This window comes from Lissotriton helveticus, chromosome 1_1 (genome assembly GCF_964261635.1).
Source record: "Lissotriton helveticus chromosome 1_1, aLisHel1.1, whole genome shotgun sequence".
NCBI classification, from domain to species: domain Eukaryota; kingdom Metazoa; phylum Chordata; class Amphibia; order Caudata; family Salamandridae; genus Lissotriton; species Lissotriton helveticus.
In genome coordinates, this window is record NC_136057.1 from 26,860,459 (window position 1) to 26,884,840 (window position 24,382).

At 51.7% G+C, this 24,382-nt stretch overlaps 1 protein-coding gene across 1 annotated transcript in view; it reads right to left on the minus strand.

The window, feature by feature from the left end:
* Positions 1-24,382, minus strand: part of P2RX3 (purinergic receptor P2X 3) — a 366,171-nt gene that overhangs the window by 139,892 nt on the left and 201,897 nt on the right. Inside the window, exons 3-5 of the mRNA XM_078674358.1 lie at positions 11,476-11,547; positions 10,386-10,455; positions 6,799-6,892 (exon numbers count right to left, since the gene is read on the minus strand). Of these exons, the coding sequence (XP_078530484.1) occupies positions 6,799-6,892; positions 10,386-10,455; positions 11,476-11,547 (236 nt within the window). The remainder of the gene's footprint in view (positions 1-6,798; positions 6,893-10,385; positions 10,456-11,475; positions 11,548-24,382) is intronic.

Sequence of the window (24,382 nt, forward strand, 5' to 3'; positions counted from 1 at the left end):
GAACCTTGGCCTATCTGGCACTTGCTTGCTTTTATTGTCAGTCCGGCCGGTCGGAGGTGCTTGAGGTGCTCGGCCCAGTGGAGGCTGTACACCGCAATATCATCCAGGTAGGCGGCGCTGAACCCTTCTAGCCCCGCCAGCACCTTATTCACCAGCCTCTGGAACGTGGCGGGGGCGTTCTTCATCCGGAAGGGCATCACCCTGAAGTGGTAGTGGCCATTGGGGGTTGAGAAAGCGGAGCGCTCTTGGGCGCCCGGGGTGAGTCCGATCTGCCAGTAACCGGAGGTTAGGTCGAATGTGCTCAGGTAGCGGGCCGCTGCCAGGCGATCGATCAGTTCATCGACCCGTGGAATGGGGTGGGCATCGGTCCGGGTGACGGCGTTCAACCCCCGGTAGTCTACACAAAATCGCAGTTCGGGAGCGGCGCCAGGGGCGGCGGCTTTGGGGGCCAGGACGACCGGACTGGCCCACGGACTGTCAGAGGGTTCGACTACCCCCAGAGCCAACATCTTGGAGACCTCCGATTGGATGCAGGTCCGGACTCGGTCGTGAACTCTGTAGGCCCGGTGTCGCACAGGCGTCGGTGTCGGTGTCGACATCGTGGATGCACCACTGGGTGACTCCGGGGGTGAGTGAAAACAAGTCTGTGAACTGACCCAGCAGTTATTGGCAGTCCTGGCGCTGTTCTGGGGTCAGGGTGGAGGAGAGGGTGACCCCCTTGATGGAGCCGTCCTTCTCGGAGGTGCTCAGGAGGTCCGGTAGGGGCTCAGAGTCGTCTTCGGCCCCACCATCCGTAGCCATCAGCAGGCTGAGTTCGGTCCGGACAAAGTGAGGCTTAAGCCAGTTGGTGTGAAGGACCCTGAGGGGGTTCCTGGGGGATTCCATGTCCACCAGGTAGGTGACAGGACCCTTACGCTCCACCACCTTGAAGGGCCCCGTCCATTTGTCCTGGAGGGCACAGAGTTCGACCGGGGACATGACCCAGACCTGTTGGCCCGGTTCGAACTCGATGGAAGAGGCGTTTTGGTCGTACCAGCGTTTCATCTCCTCTTGGCTGGCCTCGAGGTTGGCTTCGGGAAGTTCCCAGGACTTCCGAGTTTGATTTCCGAGGGTCAGGAGGTATCGGTAGACGTCGGGGGGAGCATCTTTGACTGCCGCCTCCCAGCCTTCTTTGACCAGGCTGAGGGGACCCCGGACGGGGTGTCCGTACAATAGTTCAAAGGGGCTGAACCCCAGGGACTTCTGAGGAACTTCCCGATAGGCGAAGAGGAGGCAGGGCAGCAGCACGTCCCATTGGCGTCGCAAGGGCTCCTCCAGGCCCATGATCATCCCCTTGAGAGTTCTATTGAAGCGCTCCACCAATCCATTCCCTTGGGGGTGGTAGGGGGTCGTGAATTTATACGTGACCCGCACTGTTGCCACAGGGACTTCATGTATCGGGAAATAAAGTTCGTACCCCGGTCACTGACGACCTCTCGAGTGAAGCCCACGTGGGAGAAGATCCCCATCAGTGCCCGGCCCACCACGGGGGCCGTCACAGTCCGGAGGGGGATGGCTTCGGGATAGCGGGTGGCATGGTCTACCAGGATGAGAATAAACCGGTGCCCTTGGGAGGTGCGAGGCTCCAGAGGCCCCACAATGTCTATTCCCACCCGCTCGAAAGGGGTGTTGACGACTGGGAAGGGTTGGAGGGGGGCCTTGTGCTTCCCTCCACTCTTCCCGCTGGCTTGGCAGGTGGGGCACGTCCGGCAATGATTGTGCACATCGTTTCTCATTTTTGGCCAGTAGAAATGGGTTAACAGGCGGCTGTATGTTTTGTCCTGCCCCAGGTGCCCGGCGAGGGGCACATCGTGTGCCAGGTTCAGGAGGAAGTCTCTGAACCGGAGGCAGACCACCAGCACCCGGCCGGCCCCCAGTTCGGCAATCTTTTGTTCGCTGTAGAGGAGATCATGATCCCAATAGACCCAGTGGGACCCCGACGGGTCTCTGGCGGCTTGAGTGGCGGCTTGCTGTCGAATTCCCTCGAGGAAGGGGCAGGTTCTCTGCTCCTGCCGGAACTGTTCTCGCGTGGGGCCACCTTCTTGGCGCCATTGGGCTAGTTCCGGGAGGTTGCCGAGCTCAGCTATTTCCTCACTGTTGGGCCCCGGTGGGTCGGGCTCCTGATCGGCGTCTTCGGATACGACGGGCGGCGGAGGCGCGGGCCACTCCGGTTCTTCAGTCGGGGCAGCTTCCGCCGGGGCTGTGGCCCGGGCGGCCATGGATCGGGTGGTCGCACAGACCCACTCGGGAAGGCCGAGCATCCCCAGATGCTCTCTCCGCTCGACGTGGGCCCAGGGGGAACTTTCCAGGTCGTTCCCGAGGAGGCAGTCCACGGGGGCATCGTCCCGGACGGTCACTTTCAGCAGGTCCGACACCCCCCCCACTCGTAGGGGATGCGGGCCATCTGGCACAGGCTCTCTGAATTGTCCGCCGACCGTACTGGGCACAGCGCATTGGGCAGGATATGGTCAGGGGTCACCAAGTGGCCTCGGACGGCCGTTACGCTGGCTCCGGTGTCGCGGAGGGCTTCCATTAATGGTGACCCATTTGCAGTACTTTTGAGTGTTGCCCGGGGTATCATGTCTCTTTCGCCTAGACATACCAGGGACATAGCGGCGGGCTCCCACTCGGTCTGGTCGTGGTCGTAGCTTTCTTCTTCGCCCCTCTCTTCTCCCAGGGCGGCGGCAGCGATCTGGCGATTAGGAGGACCGGTGGGGCCGGGTCGTTGGTTCATCGGGCAGAGGGGGTCATTGGCATAGTGACCGGGCCGCTGGCATCTGTTGGCGGTAAAGTTCGGGCGGGGCCCCGGCCGTGCTGGGGGGGTCCCTCTTCTGGCCAGGGACGGCGAAGTGGGGGTCGGGAGCGGTCCTGCGGGGGAGTCCCTGGTCCTGGTTTGGCCTCCTCCGCCGCCTCGTGGGCGGTGGTTCCCCGGGGGACCTCGGCCGTAGTCTCCCATCGGGCTCCGGGGGACCCGGGTGCTCACCCACCGATCGGCCTCGATGGCGAGTTTCCGTGGCTCGGTCAGCTTGCTGTCGAGGAGATGCTGCCGGAGTTCGATAAAACAGTTGTTGGAGAGGTGCTCCCATACGATGAGGTTGACCAGCTGCTCGTAGGTGGTGACCTGGCTGCCTTTGATCCACCCCTCTAGAGCTCTACTATAGAAGTTCACGTACTCCACCCATGTAGTACCGGGGAGTTTCTTACAGTCTCGGAATCGCTGCCGGTACATCTCAGGGGTGAGTCCATAGCGAGTAAGGAGGGCGGCTTTCATATGCTCGTACGAGGTCATCTCGGCGTTGGGGAGTTCTAGCAGGGCGTCTCTCCCTTCGTTGACGAACTTCCCCACAAGCCAGCACCCCAGTCTTTTTGGGGTATTCGATGAGAGGCCATGGCTACCTCGTAGGCCTTAAACCATTGTTGGATGTCGTCGTTTTTATAGTATTCTTTGACGACATCTTTGGGGATGTGGACCTTCGTGTCCGCCGGCGGAGGCGGGCCCCGGTTCCCGGAGGCGCTGGCCTCACTCGTTGTGGCCTTGATCTCAAGTTCTTTTAAGCCACGTTCGTGCTCGAACGTGAGCTTCTTCTCCTATAAGTCTCTCTGTTTCCGTTTCTCCTCCAATTCTCCCTGCAGCCGTAGTTGCTCAAGGGCTATCTTCTTCTCTGCTAGCTGCAGCTCTCCGTCCAGACGGAGTCGGGCGAGCTCCAATTCGTGGAGCCGGCTCCTTTCTTGTTCGCGGGCGTCTTCGTGGGAGAGGCCCGTGTCGACGTTGGTGTTTATTTCCTCTGCTGTAGTTGCGAGGTTTTCTCGGGGCACATCGGGGGCCGTGTTTTCTTCGCCCTGGGGTGGCGTCTCTCCTGCCTCCACCCATGTTTGTAGGGCCAACTTGAAATCTGCCTTGGTGCTTATTCCAGTGGTAGCGATGCCCAGATCCTTGCAGAATTGTTTCAATTCTTTATGGTTATACACTTCCAACCGTTCCTTCTGGAACTCTGCGGTCGGTCTGTTTTCTTTGGTAGTCATGGTCGCGGTGTGTTTCGGTCAGTAGTGGGCGAGTCACTCTCTGTACGATTTGCGTTGGCTCGGATCGCACCGCCTGCCACCAATGTTAGAAAGGCGGTCCCCGGGGTGGCAGAAGATGTCTGACTGACCACCCCTGGACCCCCCTCTCCTTCGGGAGATGGCCGAGCGTTTGTAGAGAGTCCTCCTGGGAGAGGGTCCTCTCCTCGAATCGTAACAGCAGAGCAATCACACCACTACAAAGGTACACCACACAAAAGGATAACTTCTTAGGGTCTTTATCAACAGTAAAGATTGGTTCTCTCGGCAGTATGTACAAGCGGATCGAGGGATCCATAAAGTCTTGGTTCTGGGGGGAAAGGGGTAGCGGGACAGTCTTAGTACCAGCCTGGTACGGGGATACCCTACGCACAGCTCTCAATCCTCGAGCTGGGGGGTTCCGTAAGGTCGGGCCGCGTAAGCGTCAGCAGGACGCCAAAGATAGTTTCAGCGAGGTTGGGACGCGGCAGCGCCAGCAGGACTCCAAAGGTGGTTTCAGCGAGGTTGGGCGCGGCAGCGCCAGCAGGACTCCAGAGATGGTTTCAGTGAGGTTGGGCCGCGGCAGCGCGAGCAGGACTCCAAAGAGGGTTTCAGCGAGGTTGGGCCGCGGCAGCGCCAGCAGGACTCCAAAGATGGTTTCAGCGAGGTTGGGCCGCGGCAGCGCCAGCAGGACTCCAAAGATGGTTTCAGCGAGGTTGGGTCGCGGCAGCGCCAGCAGGACTCCAAGATGGTTTCAGGGATCAGAGCAGTGAGTTCTTCTCGGGGTCAGCCGCGACAGCGTCAGCAGGGCTCTCAACTCCAGGATACAACTGCTGACTTGTTCCAGAGCTGCCCCAGATATAGGTCTGGAGGTCTTTGATGTCCGGACCCTCACGCCTGGGGGTCAGAGGGGCCGGGATGAGGGTGTCCAGACACCCAGCAGGGGGGTGGAGCTAGCGCCCAGGGAGTCCGGAGGGCGATCGAAACCAGGCGTCCAGGGACGGCTGGAGGGCCATCGAAACTCTCCTCCTCCTTGATTCGTCGAGTGGCCGTTTTACCCCCTGGTCGGATCTTGGAGCCTCGATGTCAGGGCTTCGCTGAGGCCGCGGCCGAGGTCAGGCCGAGGCCACGTGGTCATGAGGTGGAAGGCCCAAGGTGGAGTCGGGCCTGAGATGGCGGGCCAGGTTAGGGGCCAGCCCAGCAGAGTAGGGCGAGTAGGGGTCGCCGCGTTCCCGAGGGGGAGAGCCGGGGGTCGCCAGGAGTGGCGGCTCTCGTTGAGGGTTGGAGAGGGAGGTTCGTCGAGGAGGCCAGGGGTTGTTGCGGTCCAGGGCCCGCCATGCGGGGAGGAGCAGGACCACGCCACGAGGCCGGGTCCAACACTCTCCTATAGAGTAGACCTGATCACTACGAGGAAGCAACCATGGCAGCTCCTCCCTGATAGAGCTCACCTGGAGGAGACTCTGCCCTACAGAGTACACCTGATCAGCTGGAGGAGCGGAGGAGACAATAACACCAGCTACTCCCTGATGGGCAGCACCTGATTACCAAGAGAAGACTGCGAGGGCAGACCCTGTCCTGTAGACTACACCTCATAACCTGGAGAAGACAACCAAGGAAGCTCCTCTCTGATGGAGAGCACCTCAATACTTGGAGAAGACTGCTAGGGTAGACTCTGTCCTGTAGACGACACCTCAAACCTGGAGAAGACGACCAAGAAAGCTCCTCTCTGATGGAGAGCACCTCAATACTTGGAGAAGACTGCTAGGGTAGACTCTGTCCTGTAGACGACACCTCAAACCTGGAGAAGACGACCAAGAAAGCTCCTCTCTGATGAAGAGCACCTTGATTTTTACCTGGAGAAAGTTGCGGGTGTAGACTTTGTCCAGTAGACGACACCTCAAACCTGGAGAAGACAACCAAGGAAGCTCCTCTCTGATGGAGAGCACCTCAATACTTAGAGAAGGCTGCTAGGGTAGACTCTGTCCTGTAGACGACACCTCAAACCTGGAGAAGACAACCAAGAAAGCTCCTCTCTGATGGAGAGCACCTCAATACTTGGAGAAGACTGCTAGGGTAGACTCTGTCTTGTAGACGACACCTCAAACCTGGAGAAGACAACCAAGAAAGCTCCTCTCTGATGGAGAGGACCTGATTTTCTAGAGAAGACTGCTAGGACAGATCCTGTCCTGTAAGCTACACCTCATAACCTGGAGGAGACAACCAAGGCAGCTCCTCTCTGATGGAATGCATATGATCTACTGCAGATCCTGTTCTATAGTGCGCATTTAGACGCGGCGCTACAGCTCCTCCCCGATGGCACACTCCTGGTGATTTGGAGAGATTGCCCTGGCAGCACCTGCCTTATGGAGCACACCTGATCTCCCGGAAGAGACGACCACTACGGTTACTGTCCTTTAAAGTACACCTGACCATCTATTGCAGATCCTGTTCTATAGAGCACACCTGCGCACCTGGACTCGGGCCTGCAGCTCCGCCCTGATGGCACCGTCCTGATGATCTGGAGAGAAGCCCTGACAACACCTTTCTCATGGAGCACACCTGATCACCCTGAGGAGACACCCACTACAGTTACACCTGACCATGTAGAAGAGACAGGTGCTGGAGATGATGTCTGAAGTGGTTCCCCAGAGCATCAGGAGAACCTCTGGAGAGTCACCCTTTGGAGGACTCACAAGGTACTCTCTGCACTGAGACACTCACGCGCCAACGGTGTCCATCTCAGTGGGGCACCAGCCCTGAATCTCACAAGTCCGGAACTTGGGGCTGAAGTTCACACAACGGCCAGTCAGGTACCCTGTGGAGAGAGAGAAGCAAAGTCAGCAGTTAGGCATGAAGGGGGCCACAGACAGAGGTAAGATAGGACACAGCCAGGAGAGACATAGCCTGGAATTAAAACAGGAGACAGGCAGGAGAGAAAGAATGAGCTCATACAGGATACAAGCAGAGGAAACAGAGTCTGATGCTGAACAGGAGACAAAAAGTGTAGGCGCTGTCTGAGATTAAAGAGGGCACACGTGGGGTACACTGCCTGAGATTAAACAGGACACAGACGAGAGAGACACAGCCTGAGATTAAAAAAACACAGATGAGAGAGACACAGCCTGAGGTTAAACAGAGAAGAGATACACAGCCTGAGATTAAACAGGACACATATACGAGAGACACAGCCTGAGATTAAACAGAGAAGAGATACACAGCCTGAGATTAAACAGGACACATATACGAGAGACACAGCCTGAGATTAAACAGGACACATATACGAGAGACACAGCCTGAGATTAAACAGAGAAGAGAGACACAGCCTGAGATTAAACAGGACACATATACGAGAGACACAGTCTGAGATTAAACAGAGAAGAGAGACACAGCCTGAGATTAAACAGGACACATATACGAGAGACACAGCCTGAGATTAAACAGGACACAGATATGAGAAACACAGCCTGAGGTTAAACAGAGAAGAGAGACACAGCCTGAGGTTAAACAGAGAAGAGAGACACAGCCTGAGGTTAAACAGAGAAGAGATACACAGCCTGAGATTAAACAGAGAAGAGAGACACAGCCTGAGATTAAACAGGACACATATACGAGAGACACAGCCTGAGGTTAAACAGAGAAGAGAGACACAGCCTGAGGTTAAACAGAGAAGAGAGACACAGCCTGAGATTAAACAGGACACAGATATGAGAAACACAGCCTGAGGTTAAACAGAGAAGAGAGACACAGCCTGAGGTTAAACAGAGAAGAGAGACACAGCCTGAGGTTAAACAGAGAAGAGATACACAGCCTGAGATTAAACAGAGAAGAGAGACACAGCCTGAGATTAAACAGAGAAGAGAGACACAGCCTGAGATTAAACAGGACACATATACGAGAGACACAGCCTGAGATTAAACAGAGAAGAGATACACAGCCTGAGATTAAACAGGACACATATACGAGAGACACAGCCTGAGACTAAACAGGACACAGATATGAGAAACACAGCCTGAGGTTAAACAGAGAAGAGAGACACAGCCTGAGGTTAAACAGAGAAGAGAGACACAGCCTGAGGTTAAACAGAGAAGAGATACACAGCCTGAGATTAAACAGAGAAGAGAGACACAGCCTGAGATTAAACAGGACACATATACGAGAGACACAGCCTGAGATTAAACAGAGAAGAGATACACAGCCTGAGATTAAACAGGACACATATACGAGAGACACAGCCTGAGATTAAACAGGACACATATACGAGAGACACAGCCTGAGATTAAACAGAGAAGAGAGACACAGCCTGAGATTAAACAGGACACATATACGAGAGACACAGCCTGAGATTAAACAGAGAAGAGAGACACAGCCTGAGATTAAACAGGACACATATACGAGAGACACAGCCTGAGATTAAACAGGACACAGATATGAGAAACACAGCCTGAGGTGAAACAGAGAAGAGAGACACAGCCTGAGGTTAAACAGAGAAGAGAGACACAGCCTGAGGTTAAACAGAGAAGAGAGACACAGCCTGAGGTTAAACAGAGAAGAGATACACAGCCTGAGATTAAACAGAGAAGAGAGACACAGCCTGAGATTAAACAGGACACAGATATGAGAAACACAGCCTGAGGTTAAACAGAGAAGAGAGACACAGCCTGAGGTTAAACAGAGAAGAGAGACACAGCCTGAGGTTAAACAGAGAAGAGATACACAGCCTGAGATTAAACAGAGAAGAGAGACACAGCCTGAGATTAAACAGAGAAGAGAGACACAGCCTGAGATTAAACAGGACACATATACGAGAGACACAGCCTGAGATTAAACAGAGAAGAGATACACAGCCTGAGATTAAACAGGACACATATACGAGAGACACAGCCTGAGGTTAAACAGAGAAGAGAGACACAGCCTGAGGTTAAACAGAGAAGAGACACACAGCCTGAGATTAAACAGGACACAGATATGAGAAACACAGCCTGAGATTAAACAGTGCACAGATAAGAGAGACGCGACCTGAGAATAAACAGGACAGAGATAAGACATAAACAGCCTGAGATTACTCACACACACCACGAGCAACTGAATAATCAGAGATTCTTATGGGGAAACATCGGGTTCCCTATTGTGTCAGGATGTCAGGTGTTACCTCTGCTTTGTTCTAAATAGTTAGGGGGTATCCAAAGATATTGGAGTAGACGCCTCACTCACTTATCGTGACATGCTTCATCATCGGCGCCTATCAACACCCTGGTAAGGTGGTACTGCCAGGGTGGACTCAACCATAGGTGGAAGTGGGAGTTCTTAGATAAACAAAGTGGATAATGATTCTCCAGAAAAGTGATGTATTAAAAATACCTCAAGGTATATACAAAGGTTTTACTTTATTAGTAGGGTCCCTGGGTATGGATAAAACTAGACATTTGTGGGTTCTATTGGTTGCAATTATTCAATTATACCCTTAGTTTCTGTGCCAACATGTTTTGGCCTTCTCTGTGAGCATCCCTGCTCTTTTTTGTGCACGCACACCTTGCACACTTGTGAGGCCTACTGCTCTCACCTGGCAATAAACTAAATACCACAGAGCTGGGTAATACTATCCGACCACAGTACCAAAGGCCATCCATCGAGGTGAGTGTGCACTCACACATACAACTGCATCCATGTCAAATACAGCACTCAAAGTGAGCGTCCATTCAAAAATACACTTGTATGTGGGAAACAGCCTTTACCACACAGCCACAACCACAATGTACCTTTACAACGCAGTCACTACAATGACTGTGATGCTGAGCATGCACTTACAAATACACCTAAATGCATGTCAAACCACGCAGGATGCTGAGACACAGGCAAACAGAGAGTAGGGAGACAAACATGAATGAGAAGAGGATGATGACAGTGGGCCCGATTCACAGAACTAACTTAAGACAAAATCCTAAACGTACTACCATTTCGGTATTCACAGAGGTTAGGACTCCTAACTTTACTACTCCTAAACTGAGAAAAATCCTAACTTTAAGACTTTCGGTATTCACAGAAGGCATTTAGGAGTCCTAACTTCTGTGAATACCTAAATGAGTAAGTGCCTTCTGTGAATACCAAAATGAGTAAGTGCCTTCTGTGAATACCAAAATGGTAGTAAGTTTAGGATTTTGTCTTAAGTTAGTTCTGTGAATCGGGCCCTGTGACTGGAGATGGAGTTAAAGAGAGACAAGCAAGGGCAGCTGGAGAGGGACCTCTGGCCAAGGAAGAGGCTGAGTGTTCAGAGAAGGAGCCGAGAGGCTCTTCCGGTCACCAGCCCTCACCGTTTCCTGTTGTCCCAGATGAAAAGCTCTTGCATTTCTCGTCACTGGTGCAGGCATACTTCACCTCTGTCTGCAAGGAAAGGAACAGGTATTGAAAGGGAAGCTGACCCAGGTCCTTCCAGATGCAGACGACAAGACTTCAGGAAGAGGGACAGTGGACCTGCCCATCTGGAAGATCTGAGATGTGTAGCAGAGTCTTTACCGCCAAAATACTGTGGTGACTGCTGGTTACCGCCAACACACCGCGTTACCTGCTGGTTACCGCCAACACACCGCGTTACCTGGTGGTTACAGCCAACACACCGCGTTACCTGGTGGTTACCGCCAACACACCGCGTTACCTGGTGGTTACAGCCAACACACCGTGGTACCTGGTGGTTACCGCCAACACACCGTGTTACCTGGTGGTTACCGCCAACACACCGTGTTACCTGGTGGTTACAGCCAACACACCGCAGTACCTGGTGGTTACCGCCAACACACCGCAGTACCTGCTTGTTACTGCCAACACACAACAGAACCTACTGGTTACTGCCCAGACACCACAGTGCCTGGCATTTCAGACCAAGATCTGCGGTGCATCTGCAGAGCCAGGCTGGGATCCATCATGTGGAAGTAGGAAAAGACCAGACAGGGCTCATCGCGGTGACCCTGGATCCTGAGACAGGTCTAATGAGGACCGCCATTACTACACCTCTGGAAGACGCTGAGGAACCAAGTCTGGGGGGGCACATCTGCTCCCCAAGAAGTGACAGCGACTGCACCCCTCATATGGAGAGACGCGTTAGAGTTACCCAGAAGCTGGGGGAATGGGCCCCATCTGGGGTACCTTACCCGCTTGTCTTCACTGGTACCTCTAATGCTACAGCGAGATGGGGTCTGTAAATACCCACATATAATCTTAGAGAACTCCCTGGACACATGTCAATGGTGCTCTGCAAACTACAACATCCCCAGCAGGTTGAGACACCCCTGCGGTGATAGCTCCCTCTACCCTTCAAGGCGCTCGCCGCACGAGGTTCATTGGTACTCTTACCCCTGCACCGCCTGGTTTTACGCCTGCCTCGCTCCTCCCTCCGCCCTCACTTACCTCAGGACAGTAGCCTTGCACCTGGTTTTCTGTCAGAATCATCTTTGTGATTATCACGAACACGGAGGATCCCTGGTGGGAGAGAGGAAGATATGATGAGGAGGAGTTGGGGTAAGTATGGGAAGAGACAGGGGAAGTAGAGAGTGAAAGGGGGAGGGAGAGACAGGAGAGGATGAAGAAAAGTCAAACAAGAAACAGGGGGGCCTATTAGCAAGAAATAGCGATATTTGTCGCTAAATGCGCTTAGCGCATTTTTTTTAATCGCTGCCTATCGCTGGATATGTTAGCGGAGAAAACCTGCTATTAGCAACGTTTTTCTCGATTGTGCTAAAATATCCAGCGATAGTGGCGAAATGCGTGAATATCGCTGGAAATCCAGCGATATTCACGCATTAACGCCAATGTGGGCTTAACCTGAAGATCCACCTCCCATTGGATAAACAGGTAAGTCATGTTTTTAGCAGGCGTTAGATTATAGCGATAATCGCACCTTGCTAATAGGCGATAGCTGTGTTAGCGACTGTTTTCAGTCGCTAACGGGTTGGGTACGCCCACTTTGCATGTCACTACTGATAAAAATCGCTGACATGCAAAGCTGGCCCCAAATCTGTAGCTATCGCCTCAAAGCTCTTACTAACTGCTGTTAGAGACAGCTTGCTGATAGGGCGATAAAAATATTGTCGCTTTAGCGGGAAAAAGTGGCGATATTGCCCTTGCTAATATGCCCCAGGGAGTCAGGAGAGGATGAAGAGAAAGGGAGAGACAGAAAGTCAGGAGCGGGTGAATAAACCTCAAGAGAGAGAAATGGACTCAGGGGTCGAAGAACAAAAGTCAAGGGAGAGACAGGGAGTCAGGAGAGGATAGGCAAAAAGTGTGTGGATTTTGGAAGAAAGGGGTGCAATATTGGAGGAACCACAAGCCATGGTGGAGGAGAGGACTCATGGAGGCGGAAGAAGAGATGGGAGACTACAGAAGACACAGATCATTAATGTTCAATACTGTCCAGGCTGTGGACTATCAGATGTGGTACCAAAGACAAAAGGTAGAAAAAAGACTGAGAATTATCGATCCGTCTAATGAATGAACAATTTTAACCATTTCCTTTACCACACTATCTGAATTCTATTCACCCTTCCCACACTAGAGCCTCCCCTCATTCTGCACGTTTCCTTGGAGCAACCTCTCCATTTCCCCTTTCTGTCCAATTTTGTCAATTGCAGTAAAGAATATACAGCCTGATTCATCAAGCTAAATTGCACTTGCAAAGGGCCATATTCTCAGAATCTTGCCTTTTGCGAGCGCAATTTTTGCATTTGGGATTCATCATCCCAAATGCAAAATTCGCTATTAAAGAATTCGCACATTTGCGAAGAATTGCATTTAAGGAATCTCTATTTGAGATTCCTTAAATGCAATTCATGAATCATTTTAAAATTGCGAAATTGCAATTTTGGGCCGCTATTTACCGAGAGGTCAGACCTCGTGGTAAATAGCAAAAACTTAGAAAAATGCATTTAAATGCATTTTTCTAAGTTGCATGTTACACACACACATGTCCTTTGGACATGTGTGTGCGCAACACCAATGTAGATTACATTTCAGGGGTGCTACAGGGTATCCTTTGGACACCCCTGCACCCTTGAAATCGCATCCTTATTTGCGATTAGCTAATTGCTAATCGCAAATAAGGAATCACTCCCCATGCATTCCTATGGGCCTGTAGGCCCATAGGAATGCATGGGGAGTGATTCCTTATTAGCGATTAGCAATTAGCTAATCGCAAATAAGGAACATGTAGGAATCGCAATATTTTTTGCAATTCCTACATGAATCCCGTTTTGCAAGTCCTTAATAGCGATTCGTTATGAATCGCTATTAGGGGCTCGCAAAACGGGACTTTGATGAATCAGGCTGATAGTGTTGTGTTAAAAATGATGGAACAAAACGTGTTGTAAATCAAATAATTCCTTGGTTGTTGCACTTTGATAGACTGATTGTATCAATTACTATGAGCCAACAGGGTATGGGCTCAGGAAATAATTTGTCAAATAATTATTGTGGGTTGTGATTTGTTTCATCTACATAATTAGGTCTAGGACCATTGTCTTTGGTACCACATTAAACCCAGGTCCATGACCACTGGGTCACCCCATTTTCATAATGTGGACTATCAGAGCCTGACTGGGCATGACAGAAGCCAGCGAGCACTGATAGGTCGAGTGAGGAGTCAGGACCAGCTGCGCAGAAGCAACGCTTTCTTTTAATCAATATATTAATCAAGCCAGCAGTCCATATTTCTAAAGACTTATCTTTGCTGCTTTAGCTGGAAGACATGTAAACAAACACAGAGAGCTTTCTGTTGACTACGTTTGACACCTTCACCCTGTGTGAGCTCCAGTTGGAGCCTTGCATTATCAGCTTTATTGTTCTCGATGTGGCCGCCAGAACTGGACCAGGCTCCAGGCATGGACTTTAGAACTGGACCTGGTTGTCCTTTAGAACAAAACACAGCCGTTCGGAGGTGGCCTTGAGAGCTGAACCCAATACTCCAGATACGACCTCTAGAACAGAACACAACATCCGAGGGCGGCCTCCAGAAGTGGACACTCTGCTCCAGATACAACCTCTAGAACAGGACACAACATCCGAGGGCGGCCTCCAGAACTGGACACAGTACTCCAGATACAACCTCTAGAACAGAACACAACATCCGATGGCGGCCTCCAGTACTGGACACAGTACTCCAGATACAACCACTGAACAGAACACAACATCCGAGGGCGGCCTCCAGAACTGAACCCAGTACTCCAGATACGACCTCAAGAACAGAACACAACATCCAAGGGCGGCCTCCAGAACTGAACCCAGTACTCCAGATACAACCTCTAGAACAGAACACAACATCCAAGGACAGCCTCCAGAACTGGACACAGTACTCCAAATACAACCACTAGAACAGAACACAACATCCGAGGGCGGCCTCCAGAACTGAACCCAGTACTCCAGATACAACCTCTAGACCAGAACACAACATCCGATGGCGGCCTCCAGAACTGGACACAGTACTCCAGATTCAACCACTAGAATAGAACACAACATCCGAGGGCGGCCTCCAGAACTGAACCCAGTACTCCAGATACGACCTCAAGAACAGAACACAACATCCGATGGCGGCCTCCAGAACTGGACACAGTACTCCAGATACAACCACTAGAACAGAACACAACATCCGAGGGCGGCCTCCAGAACTGGACACAGTACTCCAGATACAACCACTAGAACAGAACACAACATCCGAGGGTGGCCTCCACAATTGAACAAAGTACTCCAGATACGACCTCAAGAACAGAACAAAACATCCGAGGGCGGCCTCCAGAACTGAACCCAGTACTCCAGATACAACCACTAGAACAGAACACAACATCTGAGGGCGGCCTCCAGAACTGAACCCAGTACTCCAGATACAACCTCTAGAACAGAACACAACATCCGAGGGCGGCCTCCAGAACTGAACCCAGTACTCCAGATACAACCTCTAGACCAGAACACAACATCCGATGGCGGCCTCCAGAACTGGACACAGTACTCCAGATACAACCACTAGAACAGAACACAACATCCGAGGGCGGCCTCCAGAACTGAACCCAGTACTCCAGATACGACCTCAAGAACAGAACACAACATCGGATGGCGGCCTCCAGAACTGGACACAGTACTCCAGATACAACCACTAGAACAGAACACAACATCCGAGGGCGGCTCCAGAACTGGACACAGTACTCCAGATACAACCACTAGAACAGAACACAACATCCGAGGGTGGCCTCCAGAATTGGACACAATATTCCAGAAATGACCTCTAGAACAGAACACAACATCTGAGTTCGGCCTCCTGAACTGGACACAGTACTCCAGATACAACCTCCAGAACAGTACACAACATCCGAGGGTGGCCTCCAGAATTAGACACAGTACTCCAGATACAACCTCCAGAACAGAACACAACATCCGAGGGCGGCCTCCAGAACTGGACACAGTACTCCAGATACAACCTCTAGAACAGAACACAACATCCGAGGGTGGCCTCCAGAACTGAACCCAGTAGTCCAGATACAACCACTAGAACAGAACACAACATCCGAGGGCGGTCTCCAGAACTGAACCCAGTACTCCAGATACGACCTCTAGAACAGAACACAACATCCGAGGGCGGCCTCCAGAACTGGACACAGTACTCCAGATACAACCACTAGAACAGAACACAACATCCGAGGGCGGCCTCCAGAACTGGACACAGTACTCCAGATGCAAACTCTAGAACAGAACACAACATCCGAGGGCGGCCTCCAGAACTGAACCCAGTACTCCAGATACAACCACTAGAACAGAACACAACATCCGAGGGCGGCCTCCAGAACTGGACACAGTACTCCAGATGCAACCTCTAGAACAGAACACAACATCCGAGGGCGGCCTCCAGAACTGAACCCAGTACTCCAGATGCAACCTCTAGAACAGAACACAACATCCGAGGGCGGCCTCCAGAACTGAACCCAGTACTCCAGATACAACCACTAGAACAGAACACAACATCCGAGGGCAGCCTCCAGAACTGGACACGTTACTCTAGATGCAACCTCTAGAACAGAACACAACATCCGAGGGCGGCCTCCAGAACTGAACCCAGTACTCCAGATACAACCTCTAGAACAGAACACAACATCCTAGGGTGGCCTCGAGAACTGAACCCAGTACTCCAGATACAACCTCTAGAACAGAACACAACATCCGAGGGCGGCCTCCAGAACTGAACCCAGTACTCCAGATACAACCTCTAGAACAGAACACAACATCCGAGGGTGGCCTCCAGAACTGAACCCAGTACTCAAGATACAACCTCTAGACCAGAACACAACATCCGATGGCGGCCTCCAGAATTGAACAAAGTACTCCAGATACAACCTCTAGAACAGAACACAACATCCGAGGGTGGCCTCGAGAACTGAACCCAGTACTCCAGATACAACCTCTAGAACAGAACACAACATCCGAGGGCGGCCTCCAGAACTGAACCCAGTACTCAAGATACAACCTCTAGAACAGAACACAACATCCGAGGGAGGCCTCCAGAACTGAACAAAGTACTCCAGATACGACCTCAAGAACAGAACAAAACATCCGAGGGCGGCCTCCAGAACTGGACACAGTACTCCAGATATGACCTCCAGAACAGGACACAACATCTGAGGTAAGCCTCCAGAACTGAACACAGTACTCCAGATATGACCTCCAGAACAGAACACAACATCCGAGGGCGGCCTCCAGAACTGGACACAGTACTCCAGATACAACCTCTAGAACAGAACACAACATCCGAGGGTGGCCTCCAGAACTGAACCCAGTACTCCAGATACAACCACTAGAACAGAACACAACATCCGAGGGCGGCCTCCAGAACTGGACACAGTATTCCAGATACAACCTCTAGAACAGAACACAACATCCGAGGGCGGCCTCCAGAACTGAACCCAGTACTCCAGATACAACCACTAGAACAGAACACAACATCCGAGGGCGGCCTCCAGAACTGGACACAGTACTCCAGATGCAACCTCTAGAACAGAACACAACATCCGAGGGCGGCCTCCAGAACTGAACCCAGTACTCCAGATACAACCTCTAGAACAGAACACAACATCCCAGGGTGGCCTCGAGAACTGAACCCAGTACTCCAGATACAACCTCTAGAACAGAACACAACATCCGAGGGCGGCCTCCAGAACTGAACCCAGTACTCCAGATACAACCTCTAGAACAGAACACAACATCTGAGGTCGGCCTCCAGAACTGGACACAGTACTCCAGATACAACCTCCAGAACAGTACACAACATCCGAGGGTGGCCTCCAGAATTAGACACAGTACTCCAGATACAACCTCCAGAACAGAACACAACATCCGAGGGCGGCCTCCAGAACTGGACACAGTACTCCAGATACAACCTCTAGAACAGAACACAACATCCGAGGGTGGCCTCCAGAACTGAACCCAGTACTCCAGATACAACCACTAGAACAGAACACAACATCCGAGGGCGGTCTCCAGAACTGAACCCAGAACTCCAGATACGACCTCTAGAACAGAACACAACATCCGAGGGCGGCCTCCAGAACTGGACACAGTATTCCAGAAACAACCACTAGATCAGAACACAACATCTAAGGGCGGCCTCCAGAACTGGACACAGTACTCCAGATGCAAACTCTAGAACAGAACACAACATCCGAGGGCGGCCTCCAGAACTGAACCCAGTACTCCAGATACAACCACTAGAACAGAACACAACATCCGAGGGTGGCCTCCAGAACTGGACACAGTACTCTAGATGCAACCTCTAGAACAGAACACAACATCCGAGGGCGGCCTCTAGAACTGAACCCAGTACTCCAGATGCAACCTCTAGAACAGAACACAACATCCGAGGGCGGCCTCCAGAACTGAACCAAGTACTCCAGATACAACCACTAGAAGAGAACACAACATCCGAGGGCAGCCTCCAGAACTGGACACGTTACTCCAGATGCAACCTCTAGAACAGAACACAACATCCGAGGGCGGCCTCCAGAACTGAACCCAGTACTCCAGATACAACCTCTAGAACAGAACACAACATCCTAGGGTGGCCTCGAGAACTGAACCCAGTACTCCAGATACAACCTCTAGAACAGAACACAACATCCGAGGGCGGCCTCCAGAACTGAACCCAGTACTCCAGATACAACCTCTAGAACAGAACACAACATCCGAGGGTGGCCTCCAGAACTGAACCCAGTACTCAAGATACAACCTCTAGACCAGAACACAACATCCGATGGCGGCCTCCAGAATTGAACAAAGTACTCCAGATACAACCTCTAGAACAGAACACAACATCCGAGGGTGGCCTCGAGAACTGAACCCAGTACTCCAGATACAACCTCTAGAACAGAACACAACATCCGAGGGCGGCCTCCAGAACTGAACCCAGTACTCAAGATACAACCTCTAGAACAGAACACAACATCCGAGGGAGGCCTCCAGAACTGAACAAAGTACTCCAGATACGACCTCAAGAACAGAACAAAACATCCGAGGGCGGCCTCCAGAACTGGACACAGTACTCCAGATATGACCTCCAGAACAGAACACAACATCTGAGGTAAGCCTCCAGAACTGAACACAGTACTCCAGATATGACCTCCAGAACAGGACACAACATCCGAGGGTGGCCTCCAGAACTGGACACAGTACTCCAGATACAACCTCTAGAACAGAACACAACATCCGAGGGTGGCCTCCAGAACTGAACCCAGTACTCCAGATACAACCACTAGAACAGAACACAACATCCGAGGGCGGCCTCCAGAACTGGACACAGTAAACCAGATACAACCTCTAGAACAGAACACAACATCCGAGGGCGGCCTCCAGAACTGAACCCAGTACTCCAGATACAACCACTAGAACAGAACACAACATCCGAGGGCGGCCTCCAGAACTGGACACAGTACTCCAGATGCAACCTCTAGAACAGAACACAACATCCGAGGGCGGCCTCCAGAACTGAACCCAGTACTCCAGATACAACCTCTAGAACAGAACACAACATCCCAGGGTGGCCTCGAGAACTGAACCCAGTACTCCAGATACAACCTCTAGAACAGAACACAACATCCGATGGTGGCCTCCAGAACTGAACCCAGTACTCAAGATACAACCTCTAGAACAGAACACAACATTCGAGGGCGGCCTCCAGAACTGAATAAAGTACTCCAGATAGGACCTCAAGAACAGAACAAAACATCCGAGGGTGGCCTCCAGAACTGGACACAGTACTCCAGATATGACCTCCAGAACAGAACACAACATCTGAGGGCGGCCTCCAGAACTGAACCCAGTACTCCAGATATGACCTCCAGAACAGAACACAACATCTGAGGGCAACCTCCAGAACTGGACCCAGCGTCAGGCATGGACTTTAGAACTGAACCTGGTGTCCAGATGTGTCCTTTAGAACAAAACACAGCCGTTCGGAGGTGGCCTTCAGAACTGGACACAGTACTCCAAATACGACCTCCAGAACAGACGATAACATCCGAGGGCGGCCTACAGAGTGGGACACAATACTCCAGATATGACCTCCAGAACAGAACACAACATCCGAGGGCGGCCTCCAGAGCTAGACGCAGTACTCCAGATATGACCATCAGAACAGAAAACAACATTTGAGGACGGCCTCCAGAACTGGACACAGTACTCCAGATATAACTTCTAAAACAGAACACAACATCCGATGGTGGCCTCCAGTACTGGACACAAAACTCCAGATACGACCTCCAGAACAGAAAACAACATCCGAGGGCAGCCCTCAGAACGGGACACAGTACTCCAGATATGACTTCCAGAACAGAACACAACATCCGATGGCGTCCTCCAGAACTGGACACAATATTCCAGAAATGACCTCTAGAACAGAACACAACATCCGAGGGCGGCCTCCAGAACTGAACACAATAGTCCAGATTTGACCTCCAGAACAGAACACAACATCCGATGGTGGCCTCCAGTACTGGACACAAAACTCCAGATACGACCTCCAGAACAGAAAACAACATCCGAGGGCGGCCTCCAGAATTGGACACAGTACTCCAGATACGACCTCCAGAACAGAACAAAACATCCGAGGGCGGCCTACAGAACGGGACACAGTACTCCAGATATGACTTCCAGAACAGAACACAACATCCGAGGGCGTCCTCCAGAACTGGACACAATATTCCAGAAATTACCTCTAGAACAGAACACAACATCAGAGGGCGGACTCCAGAACTGGACACAGTACTCCAGATATGACCTCCAGAACAGAACACAACATCTGAGGGCGGCCTACAGAACTGAACACAGTACTCCAGATATGACCTCCAGAACAGAACACAACATCTGAGGTAAGCCTCCAGAACTGAACACAGTACTCCAGATATGACCTCCAAAACAGAACACAACATCTGAGGGCAACCTCCAGAACTGGACCCAGCGTCAGGCATGGACTTTAGAACTGAACCTGGTGTCCAGATGTGTTTTTTAGAACAAAACACAGCCGTTCGGAGGTGGCCTTCAGAACTAGACCCAGTACTCCAAATACGACCTCTAGAACAGAACACAACATCCGAGGGAACCTCCAGAACTGGACACAGTACTCCAGATATGATCTCCAGAACAGAACACAACATCCGAGGGCAGCCTCCAGAGCTAGACACAGTACTCCAGATATGACCTCCAGAACAGAACACAACATCCGAGGGCGGCGGCCAGAATTGGACACAGTACTCCAGATACGACCTCCAGAACAGACGACAACATCCGAGGGCAGCCTCCAGAGCTAGACACAGTACTCCAGATTTGACCTCCAGAACAGAACACAACATCCGAGGGCGGCCTCCAAAGCTAGACACAGTACTCCAGATTTGACCATCAGAACAGAAAACAACATCTGAGGGCGCCCTCCAGAACTGGACACAGTACTCCAGATATGACCTCTAGAAGAGAACACAACATCCGAGGGCAGCCTCCAGAGCTAGACACAGTACTCCAGATATGACCTCCAGAACAGAACACAACATCCGAGGGCAGCCTCCAGAGCTAGACACAGTACTCCAGATATGACCTCCAGAACAGAGCACAACATCCGAGGGCGGCCTCCAGAACTGGACACAGTACTCCAGATATGGCCTTCAGAACAGAAAACAACATCTGAGGGCGCCCTCCAGAACCGGACACAGTACTCCAGATATGACCTCTAGAACAGAACACAACATCCGAGGGCAGCCTTCAGAACTGGACACAGTACTCCAGATATGACCTCCAGAACAGAACACAACATCCGAGGGCGACCTCCAGAACTGAACACAATAGTCCAGATTTGACCTCCAGAACAGAACACAACATCTGAGGTAAGCCTCCAGAACTGAACACAGTGCTCCAGATATGACCTCCAGAACAGAACACAACATCTGAGGGCGGCCTCCAGAACTGAACACAATAGTCCAGATTTGACCTCCAGAACAGAACACAACATCTGAGGTAAGCCTCCAGAACTGAACACAGTGCTCCAGATATGACCTCTAGAACAGAACACAACATCCGAGGGCAGCCTCCAGAGCTAGACACAGTACTCCAGATATGACCTCCAGAACAAAACACGACATCCGAGGGCGGCCTCCAGAACTGCACACAATATTCCAGATTTGACCTCCAGAACAGAACACAACATCTGAGGTAAGCCTCCAGAACTGAACACAGTGCTCCAGATATGACCTCCAGAACAGAACACAACGTCTGAGGGCAACCTCCAGAACTGGACCCAGCGTCAGGCATGGACTTTAGAACTGAACCTGGTGTCCAGATATGTTCTTTAGGGCAAAACACAGCCGTTCGGATGTGGCCTTCAGAAATGGACCCAGTACTCCAAATACGACCTCTAGAACAGAACACAACATCCGAGGGAACCTCCAGAACTGGACACAGTACTCCAGATATGATCTCCAGAACAGAACACAACATCCGAGGGCAGCCTCCAGAGCTAGACACAGTACTCCAGATATGACCATCAGAACAGAAAACAACATTCGAGGGCAGGGGCCAGAATTGGACACAGTACTCCAGATACGACCTCCAGAACAGACGACAACATCCGAGGGCGGCCTACAGAACTGGACACAGTACTCCAGATATGACCTCCAGAAGAGAACACAACATCTGAGGGCGCCCTCCAGAACTGGACACAGTACTCCAGATATGACCTCTAGAACAGAACACAACATCCGAGGGCGGCCTTCAGAACTGGACACAGTACTCCAGATATGACCTCTAGAACAGAACACAACATCCGAGGGCGGCCTCCAGAACTGGACACAGTACTTCAGATATGACCTCCAGAACAGAACACAACATCCGAGGGTGGCTGCCTGAACTGAAAACAATACTCCACATATGACCTCCAGAACACAACACCAGAGGGGGGCCTCCAGAACTGGACACACTACTCCAGATATGACCTCCAGAACAGAAAACAACATCTGAGGGCGCCCTCCAGAAATGGACAGAGTACTCCAGATATGACCTCCAGAACAGAACACAACATCCGAGGGCAGCCCCCAGAACTGAACCCAGTACTCCAGATATGACCTCCAGAACAGAACACAACATCCGAGGGCAGCCCCCAGAACTGGACCCAGTACTCCAGATATGACCTCTAGAAGAGAACACAACATCTGAGGGCGGCCTCCAGAACTGGACCCAGTACTCCAGATATGACCTCCAGAACTGAACAAAAACCCGAGGGTGGCCTCCAGAACTGGACACAGTACTCCAGATATGACCTGCAGAACAGAACACAACATCCGAGGGCGGCCTCCAGAGCTAGACACAATACTCCAGATATGTACTCCAGAACAGAACACAACATCCAAGGGGGGCCTCAGAACTGACAGAACACAATACTCCAGTTATGACCTCTTAACAGAAAACAACATCCCAGCCTCAACTGAACACAATACTCCAGATATGACCTTTAGAACAGAACATCCCAGGGCAGCCTCCAGAACTGGACACAATACTCCAGATATGTCCTGCAGAACAGAACACAACATCCGAGGGTGGCTTCCAGGACTGACGGAACCACAATACAGAACACAGAATCCAAGGGTGACCTCCTGATTGGACACAATCCTACAGATGTGGCCTCTAGAATAGAGCACAGCATTCCAGGGTGGCCTTCAGAACAGGGCTCAATCCCCAAGAACAGAGCACAGCATTCCAGGGTGACTTCCAGACCTGGAGTCAATCATCCTGATACGGTCTTCAGAACAGAACACAGCATTCCAGGGTGGCCTCCAGAAAAGGACAGTTGATGCAGTTTGACAGATATGATGTTGCAATGTGTACAACATGTAGTCAGGTCATGTAGAAAAAGTTATATCTTCATTTACAGGTTACAGGACGATGATAAGTTCCTATGTAATGCCCGTCCAGGAGCAGCCTCCTTGCTGCTTAACCCATACACTCCAACTAACTCCTACCCAAGCACACACACTCTTGGCATTCAAATGACCTCACCACTAGCTGAGCAGCAAGGCAGAGAACAACAATGGGGACGAAGGATTATATCAGAAAGTAGATTACAACACTTGACCTCTAGAGAAACAAAGACAATGATCACGTTGTGGCTCCAGAGTTGTACAAGCTACTTGAAGCCCTTGTCTCAATGCATGGGCGCATTTCTCCAGAGGTCCTTCCAGAGATGAGCACAATACTTAAGCCAAGGAGTCCAGGAATTAACCCAATACTTTAGTGTGACTTTCAGAACTAGACACACAGATGTGGCCTCCAGAACTGGGCACAATTCTCCACAGGTGGCCTATGGGACAGGGCAAGATTCTCCACAGGCAACTGCCAGGACGGGACACGATTCTCCACGGTTGGCCTCCAGGACTGGACACGATTCTCCACGGGTGGCATCCAGGACTGGGCATCATTCTCCACGGGTGGCATCCAGGACTGGGCATGATTCTCCAGAGGTGGTCTCCAGGACTGGACACGATTCTCCACGGGTGGCATCCAGGACTGGGCATGATTCTCCACGGGTGGCCTCCAGGACTGGGCATGATTCTCCACGGGTGGCCTCGAGGACTGGACACTATTCTCCACGGGTGGCATCCAGGACTGGACACGATTCTCCACGGGTGGCCTCCAGGACTGGGCATGATTCTCCAGAGGTGGTCTCCAGGACTGTACACGATTCTCCACGGGTGGCATCCAGGACTGGGCATGATTCTCCGTGGGTGGCCTCCAGGACTGGACACAATTCTCC